This window comes from Eublepharis macularius, chromosome 8 (genome assembly GCF_028583425.1).
Source record: "Eublepharis macularius isolate TG4126 chromosome 8, MPM_Emac_v1.0, whole genome shotgun sequence".
In the NCBI taxonomy this organism is placed as follows: Eukaryota; Metazoa; Chordata; class Lepidosauria; order Squamata; family Eublepharidae; genus Eublepharis; species Eublepharis macularius.
The window spans coordinates 117,013,609-117,030,547 of record NC_072797.1 but is presented as its reverse complement, the minus strand read 5'-3'; the positions used below and the strand labels follow the sequence as shown (position 1 = coordinate 117,030,547).

General features: G+C 49.9%; 1 protein-coding gene across 2 annotated transcripts in view; it reads right to left on the bottom strand.

Annotated features, from left to right (window-relative positions):
• IFT74 (intraflagellar transport 74) overlaps positions 1–16,939 on the bottom strand; it is a 97,027-nt gene that overhangs the window by 44,116 nt on the left and 35,972 nt on the right. For both annotated transcript variants that reach the window (XM_054986815.1, XM_054986814.1), the window contains exons 12-13: positions 2,766–2,806; positions 1,360–1,439 (exon numbers count right to left, since the gene is read on the bottom strand). In XM_054986815.1, the coding sequence (XP_054842790.1) occupies positions 1,360–1,439; positions 2,766–2,806 (121 nt within the window). The remainder of the gene's footprint in view (positions 1–1,359; positions 1,440–2,765; positions 2,807–16,939) is intronic.

Genomic DNA, 16,939 nt, shown 5'->3' with positions numbered 1-16,939 from the left:
TTTCTGACAGGATTTTTGAGTCAGTGAGTCTGACAAGAACAGTCAGACAGGTTTACCGTTAGAGTGAAGAGGGAAGAAGATTCCTTTGCCTTAACTGTAATATTACTGTCCTGAGGAAGAATTATAAGAATTCAAAGTCCAAGGTTGCAATTCTAAGAACACTTTCCTGGGAGTAAGCCCCATTGAACAAAAGGGGACTTACTTCCAAGTAGACCTGTTCAGGATTGCACTGCAAGTGTTATCATAAGCTGAAGTACACTTTATACAGACACCAGAGGATTGGGAGTGTGTTTTAACGAGAGTGATTGGGTAGTGTGTTGAGACTCCCTTTCATGCCAAAAGAAGTGTTATATCTTCTGAGGAGAAAATTAATTCCTGCCCAGTTTCTAAAGGGGGGGTGGCTCTGAGGAGAACCTGGGGTCTGTTGTTAAGGGAAAACGGTTTTAGACTAACTCTGGGAAACCTGAACTATCATGGGAAACTTTCTGAAGAAACATGGTTGTTATAACTAAATTACTAAATAAAACACCTCTCACTGTTAAGAACCAAGAATATATGAATATATGAAAATAAGCTTCAAGGATACTTGCCTGTTACAAGAAGTGATTCTGTAATACCAACAAAATTTTACCTCCACATTTCCATCCCATGACTACTCTTACTCAATTCTTGCCTGTTAAATAAAGTTATTTCTTTTTGAATGTTATACAGAGTCTAGTGCCATGCCATTTCCAACAGAAAGGAAGAAAGCTCCTGCTTTTCCCCATCAAGTTCCTGGGCTGGACTAAAAAGCCAAAATTGTATCTGCATGTCAGGATGGGACAAAAAGACTTTCAAACCCACAAATATTAACATACTACTGGGGCTGCCCAGTCAAACAGGGAAACTGAATTTGTCAAGGAAGTCTTCCTCACAGAGATGAGATTGAAAGGGGGGGTGTCCTTCATAATAGTTCTTTGGAGTAAATGCACAATATGTAATATAAGCAAACATATGCACACCTGTTCAAGTTTGCACAATTCATTCTTATGACAAAAGCTGCATTTCCATCATGAAGGCCTCTCTGTAAAGAACTGACCTATTTGAATTCAAAGTACACACAGTCCTCTATAGTATCTAGAATGAAATTCCTTAACTTCACTATTAACTCACACATCGAAATCAGACAAGACAAGAAGTAATCTTCCTGTTACCAGCAGTTTGTGTGTGTGTGCTCCCACATCTGTGTAGGCATATGCAGTTCTGTAATTTCTACTCTCACTCTTAAATGATCCTACTGAACGCATAAAGCAGTGGCCCATTTCTAAATCAGATAGATCCACCCCATGCTAAAGCTTTGAAAAATCCTGTTTAATTTACCTTGATGCTCCTCTAGGTCCATGTCAAGCTGTCGCATTCCTTCGTTAAGATGATTGATCTTCTCTTTTATATCTGTCAGCCTAAAATAATGCAAAAACTTGATAAAGAAAGCTAAATATATACAGCATTTACTTGAAGAAAATATCCCAGTAAGCAGAGATATTCTTTCATTAATATACCAGAAAAGTTATATTTTAGCTTATTCAGTGCACAGTTGGTTTGTATGTGGCTTTAGCTGTACATATTTAATTTTAGAGAGAAACAGACTTTTTCACATATTACCATATGGGTCCCCCTGCTGGTTACTGAACAGCCTTACAATAGAAGAAAGCTCAATTGTTTCAATTTTATTGTGCATCAAATAAATGGTAAAAGGACTGATGCATACTATGCTAGAGATAAGGAAAGAACAAGCACTGCAATTAATCAAAGTAACCCAAATGGCATACAAAAACCAAATAAAAGTCAGGCAAAGGGAGACTTCTCCACACCCTCATTTTTCCCACTATCTTCTCACATCACAATGAGGTAGGTGCTCAGTTTTCAGAACTCATCCAGCGACCCATATATTTTTCCTTTCCGAAGAACCCTCCCTCCCCTGGAGTGAGATGAACTGTCACATATTAGCAGTGTAAGCTGTGGGAAAAGCCTAAGTGGGTTAGGTATGGTCTACTTTGGTCTTATTAGCAATTTAGGAAAAATAAAAGTCAGCTATCCCAACACCAAGTGCAATGAACAGGCCATATACTAAAAATGTTTAATTAGGAATTCCAAAAACAAAACTCCACTTCTTCATGCAAACTATTAAGACTTATATTACTGCTGAGTTATAAGGCAGATTCTCTGGCATCCAGTTGCCAGAAACTATAATACATTTTTTCTTTTTCTGTAGGTTTTATGTTAAGACAAGAGTTTCTCTGTTTTAGTACCTTCCCAAATTGCTCTTATGATTATCATCTGTTCAGTCTCCTGTCAGGAAATGATAAGAACCTTACTTTTGCTGTCATTAAATAAATCTCTGAGGCCCTAAAAAATTGAGCAAATGTTTTTAATAAGAAAATGTCTTAATTCCTCAGTTCTTTTTCCTTTATGTTCCCACTGAAGCTCACTTTTGTGACTCTTTAGGGTTTTAATCTAAATTTTATTTTTTAATAAAATAAATATTATGAAATGTAGCATTATTTTAACATTTTAATCTTTATATTTTGGTATCTGACTCGGCTGTCTAACAGTTTGTCTAACAGCTACTGTCCTATATATAGATTTTAATGATGTTATAACATGGAAAACATACATTGTACATGTAAGTTATCTGCAACTTGAATAGAGAGGTTATAAAACTGCATTCAGATGTAGATCAATTTGCAGCACGAGGATCTAAGAGAACAATATGGAAAAACACTCACTGTCTCTCCATGCTTGCTATTTCTTGATTGTCTTCTTTAACCTTAAAAAAATGAGGAGCAATCTGTTTAATAAAAGAGTGCTAGCCAACATAAACCTATAAAATAAGTACATTCACACAGTTTTGTTAAGAACAAGACTCAATGTTAAATACAGATTTGACTTGTATTATAGGATATAAAAAGAGAGGGATTTGCAAAAGAGGGGAAATCCTATTTCCACTCCCTACTCCAATCAGACTCCACTCTCTCCCCCACCCTACTACTATAGCATTTCCTGCTGCTCCCGACCACCAGACTGCCTGGTCTTCCTTGTCTCTGTCTACCCATTCGGTCATCTCCCTCTGCTCCCCTACTCATCTAGTTTTCTCTCCTTCTACATTCACTTCTCCAGTCATGCTAGCATTGCAAAGTGATGTGGGAGAGGATGAAAAGCAGGTGGGCAGGGAAAGCAAGCAAGAGCTCTAGTTTCCTCTCCTTTCCTGTTTGAGGTGGCAGCTGCCATCACGCTTTCATTGAGCATTTTAAGTTGCTATGGCAATACAATATGCTCCCTCCTTTTTGTTTTGAACAAATGGGATTTTTCTGTAAACCCAAGGTTTTTCCTAAGTTTGCGGAAAGTGGTATCATAGCCCCAGGTGGCTTGTTGCGTGAATTTTTTTGGTCATCAAAATAGTTTGCATATTTTCTAATCTGTTTATACTCTGCAGATTACTGTGAAACATATCTATATACATTTTTGGCCTCACATAGAAAAAAAATGCCCGGAACATTTCCTCCTCCACTCTATTATATTTCTAAACAGGAGTCATTTCGTAGAAAAAGAGCTGCTGGAACTCATTAGCACAACTCATTAGCATATGCCACGCCCCTTGCCATCACCGGAAGTGTGCTATTAGCATAACTGATTTGCGCATGCCACACCCCCTGCCATCTCTGGAAATGTGTCAGAAGGCAACACCCACCCCTCAGGTTCCATCCCCAAAATAACAGGGTTAACATACCTGTAACTTATGTTCATCGAGTTCTTCTGTGCTGACACACATGGGACTGCGCAGGCGCAGGCCAGCCGCCGGAGAATTTTCTAGAGCTTCCATGGCTCCGAAGGGGCCGTTTGTCGAGCGCCTCAGCGACCGTTTTCCTGCCCAAACGGTCACGTGATCCTCCAGCGACCAACGGCCCCTTCCCTCAGTTCTCCCTTGCCGCCGCTTGACCAACACACTTCAGCCATAACACCTTAAAAACACCAATATCCGTTACAGCCATCACAGTATTGTGCATTGGAGTTCACAGCGGGGTAGGAGGGAGGGTTGTGTGTCAGCACAGAAGAACTCGATGAACATAAGTTACAGGTATGTTAACCCTGTTTTCATCTTCGTTCTTCTGTGCCTCCACACATGGGAGTGTACCAAGCTTCACACAATAAGGAAGGCGGGGGTGAAGTCCAACACAATTTTATTGAACAAACAAGAACAACAATAAATAGATATGCATATATACATCTATGTAAAAAACTGTGTAAGGACACATAAATACTCAATATTTACATATATACACACCCCCAGGTACATATATACACACTTTCACTCAAGGGTACCCAGCAGGTACGCCAAGAAAGTCATTCCAAAACTCCCTCAGGAAAAAAGGGAGTGTAAGACAGCCTTGGCCACAGATACATCCTGCTCCGCATTGACATCAACGGCGTAATGCCTGACAAAGGTGTCCGCAGAGGACCATGTGGCTGCTTTACAAATGTTAACCAGGGGCACCCCCCTGAGGAGTGCCGAAGAGGATGCTTGGGACCGCGTGGAGTGGGCTCTGACATGAAGCGGGCAAGCCACCCCTGCCAGGGAATAGGCCTTGCTAATGGCCGCCACAATCCACCTAGACCGGGTCTGTGAGGAAGCCCTGTTACCCTTGTCCTTGGCCCCAAAACATACAAACAGGTGAGGACAGGTGCGGAATTCCTTTGTCCTATCCAGGTAATAGGCTAGGGCCCTCTTCAAGTCTAGGGAATGAAGGGCCTTTTCCCCCTTAGAGGAAGGTTGAGGAAAGAATGCAGGCAGTGAGATATCCTGCGAGAGGTGGAAGGCGGACACCACCTTGGGCAGGAACCCGAGGCAGGGACGCAGGACCACCTTGTTGGGATGAAACACAAGAAAGGGAGGGTCAGACCGCAGCGCGGACAGCTCACTGACCCTTCTGGCCGATGTGACGGCCACCAAGAACACCACCTTATAGGATAGCATATCCAAGGGGCAGGTAGCCATTGGTTCAAATGGAGGCAACATGAGACGTGAGAGCACCAAGGACAGTGACCACTGAGGCACTGGCGCCGACACAGGTGGGTAAAGATTGTACATGCCCTTTAGGAACTGGCGGGATTGTGGGTGAGAAAACACCGTAGCACCCTCAACTCGGATGTGAGCAGCTGATATCGCTGCCAGGTGGACCTTGAGGGAGGAAACCTTCAAGCCCAGGCCACACAAGTGGCACAAATACTCGAACACAACCCCCAAGGGACTGCTGTCAGGCACCACTCCTCTGGCAAGTGCCCAGAGCTCAAACCTGCGCCACTTGGCCACATAAGCGCGCCTAGTGGATGGCCGACGAGCATTCAGGAGGACCCTCTGTACCTCGTCAGTAAAGCCTATCGGGGAGGAATGATCCGCCAAGCCGTTAGGTGCAGCTTCCTGGGGTCGTGGTGGACTAGGCTCCCGTTTAGGAGAAGGTCTTGCCGAGGGGGCAGACTCACATACGTCCGTTGGGACATCTGCAGGAGCTTCGGGAACCAAACCTGCCGTGGCCAGAAGGGGGCCACCAGGATGCAGTCCGTCCCGTCCTCCTCTATCTTGCACAGGACCCTGGGAATCAAGGGGAATGGAGGAAACATGTAGTGCAAGCCCTGCGTCCACGTAAACTGGAAGGCATCCCCAATAGAGAGGGGGTCGCTCCCTGCCCTGGAACAGAACGTGTGGGCCTTGGTGGTCGCCGCAGTGGCGAACACGTCTATCACTGGATGACCCCACATCTGGAAGATCGGCCCAACGCACTCTACGTTCAGTTCCCACTCGTGGTCCAGTAAAGGGACCCTGCTGAGGGCATCTGCCCGGGCATTGTCTGACCCAGCCACGTGTATAGCATGGAGCGACACGCCGTTCTTGATAGCCCACTGCCAAGTGAGCGTGGCTTCCCGGCACAGGGCCATGGACACTGTGCCCCCCTGCTGATTCACGTAGTACATGGCAGTCGTGTTGTCCGTCTGCACCAACACCTGACGATTTCTCAGCAGTGCTGTAAGAGACACAATGTTACCAGAACTGCTCTTTATTATAATGGGGAATTAGCTGTAGCAGTCTGTAACTATTAATATTAATATTAAGCGAGGATCATAACCTATGTTTACGGAGGTCCCGATCCCAGACACTCTAGTGAAAAAGAGGCAGACAAGGAGTAAGGTCCAAACACGTGTATTGAGTGTAGCGTAAGCCTAGCTTGCACAATCATACAAAGAACATACAAGGTCTAAGAAACATAGAGTATGAAATACAGAGACGTTCGCATTAGCTGGTTCCCAACGATGATAGGGGGAATACTCACTTATCCTGGAGCGAAGCAGAGACACAACAGCGAGGTGGCCCAATGCCAGCACTGGGACCACAGACGGACAGCAAGGAAGTCTGGATAGGAATGGCCTGAGCACCGAGCGGTCTGGGAGACCAGCTTAAATACCCCAAAACGTACCCTGGGGCTGGTGCTGTACTTGGTGGTTCTCACAGATTAAAACAAAGGGTCTAATGGGTCACTGAATGGCTTGGATGGGCCACTTTGGTAATCAGATTGTGATAAGTGACACCTCAGGAAGAGGGGACAAAAGAGGGAGGGGGAAATCCAAGTGGGCTGAAAGGATGTTCCAGCGGACAGGGCTTGTCCTGATGTCATCAGTTTTGGAATGCGGAGGTTTCTTTGAGATGCATTCTCTAAGTGCTTGGGATGGTCGGCACTTAGTTCCTTCTCCGGGGCGGCTCCTAAGATATGCAGAGCGGGGCGAGGGGCTCTCGCTGCGGACGTGGTGTGCCCGCTTCGCCGAAATGGCTTCTCAAAGCAGTCTTCTTCCCAGGGTCTTCTGGTTGCCTGAGAACATGGATGCCGGCTGGGCATAGCTGGGGCTGGATAGCAGGCTGCCCGGTAGCGAGGGCAAGCTCGGGGACCGGCCCGCGGGAGGCTCCAGGCGGGAACTGACCAGGGAGCGCCTAGCCAGGCTCGCTGGAGGTTTCCCCGGCTGGCGCCCGGCTGCTAGCAGCGGCTTGGGCCCATATGAGGCAGGCTTCCATGGAGGCAGGGGTAACAGCACACAAAACACAGTCCAAAGCAGGGAACAGGCACGGTCCGTGGCAGATGGCAATGCAGGCACGGGGCACACTTGTAATAAAGTCCAAACACACACACACTGGGAATCCAGATACAGGTCAGGGCAGGGCTGCCCAGAAAGAGAGTCCTTTGTGCAGTTAACCAAACATGGAGTCAGTAAACTACACAGTCTATTGCAGCAGCAAGATAATTGACACGCAGGCAGGGAACTGACACGTGTACCAGAACACACACGTGCAAAGCAGTCTTTGGTGTAGCAGTAAAACAGCAACGCAGGAAACTTTAACACAGTTCATAGCAGGCTTCAAAGCAGGGGAGGGGGCCTACTTGGCAACAATTCCCCCCCTCGGAGACCCCGGGACGTCAGGCGCGCGGGTCTCCGAACTTGACTTCAAAGGCGAGGTGGTCAGCAATGTCCGGTGGTCGAGCTTCGAGCGAAGAAGGAGTGGGAAGGGAAGGAGGGGGAGGCGTCACTCAAAAAAATTTAGTTTGGAGAACCACCTAACCGAATAAGTGCAATTTAGATCAGCCAATGGGCTGCAGGTCTCTGGGTTCACACCAGGGGGTGTGCTAAGTGCAATCGTCAGAATAAATAGCAATAATTCATAAGTAATAGCAATTCATAGTAGTAGGCAGCAATGATCAATTCATGCATATGAATAGCAATAATTCATAATTGTGTACATTGATTAATTCATGGTGGGAGGTAATTCATACGGAATTCATGATGGGTTAAAAGCATTAAAAACCAGGGGCAATTCATATACATGGATTAATTCATAAGCAGAAGATTTAAAGGCAAGGACAACTCATGGTTCAATTCATGAATGCAGGGTTAAAAGCAATTCATACAAGGTAAAAGTGAAATGTGCAAGCAGGGCATAGACCAATTCATCAAGGGTTGAACAATTCATAGATGGCTAAAATCATAAATACATATATGTGATTAACAGTAATAGTTCATGAAGTCAAAAGCAGCAAGAATAAAAGCAAGTGCGTGGAAACAATTCATGAGGGGTAGGCGGCGGAAGGGCTCATGGGGGCAGAAAAATACACTCTGCAATTAAAAACCAAATCAATATGGCTGGATTAAAATCAAATTCATAGACTAGAACTGCCTCGGCGGAGGGAGTTGGGTTAAGAAGGCAATTCAAAAGGTTAAAATCAAATTCATCGGGATAAAGTTCATGGGCGCACTTGCAATAGATAGAGAGAGGGACTAGTTCGGGGCTAAATTCATGGGAGTTAAAATTCATAAGAAGCAATGGCAAGAAATTCATAAAACAATAGAGCAACAAAGATCACAGACGGCTCAGTCCGCAGTACAGCTGCTGGACTGGGTTGCATATTTACAAGAACAAGCAAGCTTAGTTCATGTGCTCCAAAACACACTTCCACCCCCCCTTGCTGTCTGCATCAATCCGCAGCGCAGGGTCGGTGAGCGGCGAGAAGGGCTTCAGGCACACAGTTCTAGTCCTCATGGAGGTAGTGCCGCTGGCAGTCGTTTGGAGGCAGGCCGTGGGCTGGGAGGCAGAGAAACATGTCCCCCCCCTAGTCCACAAGAGGGCCTCGGAGCGGTGTCCGGCAGCAAAGCGTCCATGGGGCTGGTTCAGGATCCATACACATAATAAAATCCAAGCATAGTTCATAATAACATAAGCAAACAAACGAGGGTTAAAGGAGGGCGCCAAGAACGACCCTTAAGGCAAGAGGAGGTCTGGATTGTAATGATCCAGACGGTAGGACAGTTGGAGTTGCTGGAGCTGTCGGCGACTCCAACAGCCCAAATAAAGCAGTGAGGCACACAACAGAACTTGAAAGGCCAAAATAACGATGATCGGGTGCAAAGCCAAATTGTAAATTCCAGTGGCAGTGGGGCTCCAGCCAAAGAGGGTTTCCCACCACGAGTGCTCGCCGGTGGTCTTAATCCGCTGGACAAGATCCAAAATCTCCTTTCCGTTGTGGGAAACAACCAAAGCAGTAGTGTCCCCGTCCCTCTGGATGCTCTGGAGGGTGCGGTGAAGCTGCGGGTGGGTCAGGAGCTCGTGGATTAATTCCAGACCGATGCCAAGGGCAACTGGCTTCACATGACGATAGATGGAGGGTGCCACCAGGATCTCTTCTTGGGTCCAGACCGGTACCGTGTAGGTGAAGTCGCAGGCTGCCACCGAAGACAGGTTGCAGAAGCAGCGGTTGACTCCCGGGATCACGGGCTTAAGCTGGAACGAGTTCAGGATCACAAAATCGCAGGCCGTTCGCACGCAGGCACATCCTTTCCCAAGGTAGACCACAGCGGAGCTGTTCTCCCGGACGACCTCGAAAGGGCACTCATTGAGGGCGTCGACTTGCGGGGCTACACAGGGGTGATGAGGTGCAAAGGCTTGGTCCTGGCAAATGAAGCCGGTCTGGTCTCGATGCTGGCACCCTTGGAGGCTGACGAGCTGCCATCCGGTCGGGGTGAAGCGGGCCCAATGGTCGGGGTGGCGGGCGTAGAGGACCTCGGTGTCGCTGACTTGGAGTCCCAGAGGCACGACTGGATACACGTGGAATGACTCGTGCGCACTGGCCGTTAATAAAAATAATTTAAGCTCCTGGGTGGTCGGTGAGAACGAGGAATTTACGAGAGACCACCAGGATTCAAGCTCCAGTTCTATGGGTGACAATTTGGGCATAATCAATCTTTTAATTTCCAGGGGCAAATGCCCGTCCGTGGCTTGCCGAATTAGCCCCATGGCCACAGCCTGATTTAATTGTTGGGCTTGCATACATGCCATAGCTATTGACACGTTGCGTTCAAAAGACTGTGTTCCTTTGAGCAGCAGAGAAAAATCTCTTTCAATTTGACTCTCCCAGTTAACTAAAATGGAGCTGATCTCGTGTTGCCCATTCGCAATGGAATTTAGGGACTGCACCACCGGTTTACCTAAGTCGGAGATGCTAGTCGTGACATGGGCAAACTTATTAGCGAGAGTCTCAATGTTGACCGAATCCATGATTGCTAAGCCTCCGGCTGCAGGAGCAGTCCAGTCGGCAATGCTTCGTCTGGCACGCGAGAGAGAGGGGGAGGGATCGATCCACAGTTGTAGCCATGCATTCCAACCCTTGCTACCGGCCTCCAGATAGGGAGCGCACTGCGGCAGCCTCTGGGTTATATTCAGTTCAGCTAAGTCTATGCGGATCTCTTTTAAAGACATTTGCGGGCGGACTAGAACTCTCTCTCGAATGTCAGTTTTCAAAACATGGGAGCCCACTACATGCGTGCCGCCTTGGCTTAATTGTTCATTGCTAGCAATCAAAGGGTCAATTTGGATGGTGTGGGTCTCCTGGGTCCGGATCAGCAGGGAATAATTGCCTGGTTCGTGAGTCAAATTTACAAAGAGCAGCCCAAGCCGGTGAAATTTCTCTACTAGGGGCTTGGTTTGGCATTCGGGCGTCTGTTGAACCAGAATCCAATCGGGTGGGCCGTGTTTGGCTAGGTCTTCCTCTTTTACAATCCAGGTCAGGTTCTCCCAGCGTTCTATAGCAAAGGAGAGAACTGCGCCTGAAGGGGGCGTGATAATGACTGATGCAGACTCAGTGGCAGTAGTGCCTAGTAGGATGGTCATTCTAAAGGGGTCTCCTGCCTTCCATACTGCGGCCGACACTAAAATAACTTCACAGTATGGTCCGAAAGCCTCAGTGACAAATGGCGAGGTTTCGAAATTGGCAGGGGTGGTATATTTGTCTACCACCGGGACTGCGGTGGGGGCTGGCCTGATACGGGGAAGAAACATACAAGGAATCGGAGCAAGTGGTGACACTGTGTCAGTAGGTGAATAGCACACTAGCTCTTGGGACAGAGTTTTTACTCCTACACATAAAATAACAAGCTCTGGGGGTCGGATCCACTGCTCTTCGCAACTGCGGAAGTTTGTGCGAGCCGTGGGGGTGGTCATATTGCTTTGCTGCACAACTTTGCAGACCATCATTTCATTTCCTGCCAGGGTATTTATACATCTCCAGTGGGGGTAGGGCATTAATTTGGACGGACGTCCCTCTATTAGGGTGCCTGCCAGCACGAGCAAACACAGAGTAGCCAGGTGCCTCATCTCCTGGCCTTCCTTTTCCTTTTGTGGTGAAAATATCCTGGGGAGACCTGCGGATATAAGTACAGGTTCCCTGAGTTTCTTGCAGCAAAATAAAATAAAGTAAAGCGGGGGAAAAGGAGGGCGTATTTTTCTGCCAGCACTGTCTATTAGGTGGGGCTTGAACGAGAAGTCCCGGAGCACTAAGCGAGCCTTCCAGCTTGTTGCTCTGGGGAACTCCTGTGCGAAGGTTTCTTTCTAAGGCATGTATATTTCAGGGGGGGACGTCTTTACGTCGGGCAAGGGTCGGCTGTGCGTTAGGCGGGATTATGCAAACTCGCCCCAGGGGTCCCTGGGTGCCTGGACTATGTGGCCTTCATGTGCCCCTTGCTCGGTGGCGGGTTATTTTTATTTTGCGGGCTGAGAGCTGTCGGTCCGGCTCGGCCTGGCCTTGCCGTTTTAAAATGGAAAAAAAACTAAAGAGCGGCTTCCATTAACTATAAGGGTTGCTGCAGACGGGGGCCCTCGCTTTAATTTTTCAAAAATAGGCCTTCGTCATATGTTTGCAGGACTAGCAATTTTTGGAGGGACTCCCTCGGGAGGCCCCATTTTCTGGTTTCAAAAAAAAAAGGTACACTGGGCAAAAAGAAAAATGCACTGAGCCAAAAGAAAAATACACGGAGCAAGAGGCATACGGGTGTGGGGTACTTTTGGGTTGCCCTCCCTTGGAAGGCCTGGCAGGGCTTCATTAAAACTTCAATATGTCTCCCCCCCTTCTTTTCCCTTGTACGGTACGGGCAAGGGAAAAGATTACGTGGGGCGGGCGGCTGCTGGCGGAAAGGGCCGAAATGGGGCCGAAGGCGCTCGGCGGCGTTTATCGAAAGGCGGCGGAGGCGGCCGAGATCTGCCGGCGCCACTGAGTCTGGGTGAATCGGGGGTCATCTTGGCGCAGGGGATCCTGGGTATGTAAATGAGGTACGCTGCCCCTTGTGCGTGGCGAACGCACCCCAATAACATATTCCAGAGGGCACATATTTACAGAATACTGGCGGGTCTTTTACTTTTGCACTAAAGCGTACTAGATGGTGGCGCCGTATAGCAACTCACCATGACGAATATGAACATTAGTAAAAGAGGGATGTTGGGCTATTTGGGGATCCTTTTCCAGGGGAGGCACGGCCCTCAAAGCCAAAGCCGACCATCATGCGAAAGCGTGGGTCTGGCAGGTGAGACCCCGAATCTACGTAGATGCGGGATCTTCACCAGCACGGCGAGTGAAATGTTTTCAAATACAGAGATCACCTTTATTGGTGTGTCTCCAATATTGGAAATGCATTCACTCTTGGGCTAAAGCCTCTCCAACCACTTTCACACACAGCAAATCTCTTTTGCCTGTGCAATTTTTTTCCGAACATGCGGCTTACAATCCAATCAAGAATCACTTTCGGTGGTGGTCCTATTTGGCTTTGGTTGCCGTGTCTTCCCCAAGGGTCCCAACTGTGGGGCCCGCCTAGTGAAGTTAAAGAATAGAACTGGAAAAACTTTTAACATTTACACCGATATCTACATATTCTATTGTTTCTTTTATTCTAAAGCTACAAAAGTCTGATCTAAGGGGACACACGGTATCTCTGGCCCAGGGTGGAGTGATATCTGGCGAATCACTGGGCAGAGGGGGGCTGGGCTGGTGGTGGTTCCCCCAGGGTCATACACAGGGGGGGCGGTTTGCAGCGGCTTCCCTTTCCATTCTTTTAATTGAGAGGCATGAAAGTATTTTAGCCACGTTCCTCCTGTCTTTCTTTGGATGGCTACCTGATAGACAGCTGGGGAGACTCTTTTTGTGATAGGGACTGGGCCTTGCCATTTGGCTGCTAGTGAATGCGCCTTTTGCGAAAACTTCCTGTACAGAACGAACTGTCCTTCCTCCCACTGCCTGGGGTTCCTGACCCATCCCAATTTGCGGTCCATATCCTTCTGAGCTGTGCCCAACTTCTGGGCCACTTGCATGTGGACGGCGTGTATGGATGAGAGCAGGTCCTGGACCCAAGCATCATTAATCACTACAGGCTGCATATCGGAAGGGAGCTGCGTATCTAGCCAGAAGGCCTCCGGGAGCTGCATTCTTCGCCCTGTCATTACCATATGGGGTGTGAGCCCGTGAACTGCGGTAGTGCCTCTAATGGCCATTAGGATTATGGGGAGTTTTTCATCCCAGTCTCTCCCGGAGGAGCGAACCATCTTGCGGAGAGCCTCCTTGAGGGTCCGGTTGGTTCTTTCTATGGCGCCTGAAGCTTGAGGGTGGCCGGCTATGTGGAAGCGTTGCTGGATGCCCAGTGCTTTACAAAGCTCCTGTGTTACTTCTCCGATGAAGTGTGAGCCTAAATCAGAGTCCATGACTCTCACGATGCCCCATCGCGAGAAAACATTATTAAACAGTAATTTGGCTGTGGTGGCTGCATTGTTGCGCTTGCACGGAAACGCTTCGACCCATTTGCTGAAGGGGTCTATGACAGTGAGGCAGTAGCGATTGCCGCGAGCAGTGGGGGGGAGAGGGCCGATAAAGTCAATCTGTATGCGAGCCCAGGGTCCATCAATTCTCTGATGCTGGAGGGGAGCTCTAGGTCCGGTGGGGTCTGCATTGACCATAGCCCAGGACAGACAGTTGTCCACCCATTGCGCTACTTCGGTGCGCATGCCAGGCCACCAACCAACCTCTTTTACCCTTTCCAGAGTCAGATCCTTGCCTCGGTGTCCCTGCTCGTGGACAAACTGAATTAAGTCAGCCCTAACTTCCAATGGCACTACCCAATGGCGTTCGCCGGCTGCATCTACTGCCCAGACTATGCCTTCCTCTTCTCTGATCATGAGTCTCCCTGTCTGATCCCTTCCTGCGGCTAGGAGGTCAGTTATTTCTGGGTCAGATAGTTGCAGTCGTGCTAGGTCTAGTGTTCCTGCGGTTCCCTGAGCTTGGCTGCGGGCTTGTGCCCGAGTGGTGACAGGGCGGAGGGGACAGTCGGTGGCTGATTCCGGTAGGGGAGCATTTTCAGTGGCGGCTGCCTTGGCTGCAAGGTCTGCCTGGTCATTCCAGTAGGCGGTCTCTGAGTTCGTCTTCTGGTGTCCCTTGACATGGGTCACCTGTGTTGGGCCTGAGCGGGACTGGAGGAGTGCTGTTACCTGCTGCCATAGCTGTAGGTGGGCTACGGGTTTCCCATCGCTGGCTCTCCACCCCTGATTCTGCCACACCGGGAGCCAGACCGTGGCGGCTTTGGCCGTCCAATCCGAGTCTGTGTAAATGGCAAGTGGGCTTTCTGGGGGCTCAAACTCAAGCACTGCCAGAAGCGCTTGCACCTCAGCCGCTTGGCTGGAATGGGGGCGGGCTGGACCTTTGAGGGTATGGGCGTCGCTCACTCGCACGGCGCCGTAGCCTGTCCGAGGGGAGCCTCCAACGTGAAAGGAGGAGCCGTCACAGAACCAGCATGTGAAGCCGTTCTGTCGGGCTTCCTCTAGCGGGACTCCCCAAGTAACTGGCCAGACAACCTGTGGTGGCGGGTCCAGGGGGCACTCGTGCTCGGTCCCGGTTACCAATAGGCCATAGGGGGCTGGTGGCTCAGTGGTTTCCTTTTTGAATTCTACTCCGCGGTTGACCAGGGCCAGGGTCCACTGTGCTATGCGGGCGTTTGAAACTTGTCCGTCTTGTATTTTTCCCGACAGGATATATTTGAGGGGCGTGTGAGTAGTTTGAACTATTGTACGTGAACCTCCTATGATAAATTCCCAATGGGTCAGACTCCAAACTAGAGCAAGGCATGTCTTCTCGCATGGGCTAAACTTAGCTTCTACTGCGGTTAGGTTGCGAGAGGCATAGGCTACTACTCTAGCGGTTCCCGCTTGCTGCTGGGTGAGCGTGGCTCCTATGCTCTTGTCTGATACTGCTAACTGGATAAAGAATGGCTGAGTTACATCTGGATGGGCTAGGGCCGGGGCTGCGGCCAGGCTGCGCTTTAGCTCGGCTAAGGCTGTCTGTTGCTCCGGTCCCCACTCCCAGGGGGTGTTCTTCTTGAGGAGAGCATAAAGGGGGCGAGCTTTGTCTGCAAAGGACTCGATGAAGTCTCGGGAAAAGTTAAAAGTTCCTAGAAGGGCTCTGAGGGAGGGGACATCGGTGGGTGCAGGCAGCTTGGAAATGACCTCCATTCGCTGGGCGTCCGGGGTGCGACCCTCGGGTCCCAGGGTCAGACCCAGGTACTTGACGCTGGTCTGAACCAATTGGGCCTTTTCCCTGCTTGCCTTGAACCCAGTCTCGCGGAGGAGTTCCAGGACTTCCCTGGTGATTTGGCGGGCTAATTCTTCCGTGGGGGCGTGGACTAAAATGTCATCCACGTAGCTCAGTACGTGGGGCCTCGAGGAGGGTTGGAGGCGTTCCCACATCTGGACTACATGGGCATGACAAATACTGGGGCTGGAGTGGAATCCCTGGGGGGTCCGCTTGAATGCGTATTGCTGGCCGCGGAAAGTGAACGCGAACTTGTACCAGCAAGACTCATGCAACCGGATGGAGTGGAAAGCATTGGCCAGGTCTATGACCGAGTAGAACCGTGACCCAGCGGCAATGGCCGTTAGGATCTCATTATACTTGGCCACAACCGGGGCAACTGGAGGGGTGGTGGCATTCAGGGCACGGAAGTCGACCGTCATTCTCCAGGTCACTCCATCTGCTTTCAGAACTGGCCACAATGGGGCGTTGCAGATGGACTGCATCGGGAGTATGACGTCCCACTCAAGGAGTCCTTCTATAGTCTTGGCTATCCCTGCCTCAGCTTCTGCTGGGTACTTGTACTGTCTTTGGGGAGGGGGGTCCTTTCCTTCAATCAGGACGCAGGCGTCCTTCACTATCCCACACTCGGCCTTGTCTGTCACCCACACTTCGGGAAAGTCCTGAACCCAGGGGTCTCCGGTGACGGGGGCGAGAGGAAGGGGGGCCTTGAGGGCTGCGCATCGATGGACTGCATTAACAAAGTCGGGGCCTCCCGGGATGCGCCACAGGAGCCCGTTCGCTAGGTCAATGGTCAGTCCCTCGGCACGGAAAAATGGCATGCCCAAAAGTCCATCATCTTCTCCCCGGTTTGCGCATGCCGAAATCCGGGTGGCCAGGCTCCCAACGGAGAGGGGGATATCCTGCCAGACCGGGGATTCCTGCATGCCGCCTCCGAAACCGGCGAGCTGCATGGTTGTGGGGGTCTGAGTTCCCTTTGTGACTAAGGTGGGCCGGAGTATGTTAAGTGAAGCTCCGGTATCTATGAGGAGGGTGGCAGGCTTCTTCTTTTCCCCGGGAGTCCCGATCCCTGCCTTCACTGTCGGTCTCCCCCATGTGTCCGGCTTTAGTTTGGCAACTATGCCCACGGAGGGAGACTGGGACTCGGGGCAACCCTATTCTGATCCTGCACTCTGGTCGGTGGAAGCGGCGCTTCCTCTAAAGGGGTTGTTGGGGCTCGGGCGCTCTCGAACCGCAGCTATCGGGGGACTCGAGAAGGGAGGGTCTGGCGGCAAAGGGGGCGCCGACGGAGGTACTGGGGGCTGCTGCTGGTCTTCCCACTCCATGATCGCCTTCATTAGAACGGACGTGGGCTTTCCGTCGAAGAGCTCCATGTTCGCTCCAATGTTTTTGAGGCGCATCCAAAGTTCCCAACGGAGGGAGTCCCTGGACTGGGGCGTGCTGCCTCGGTCCCGGTAGCCCTCGTGGTCGCC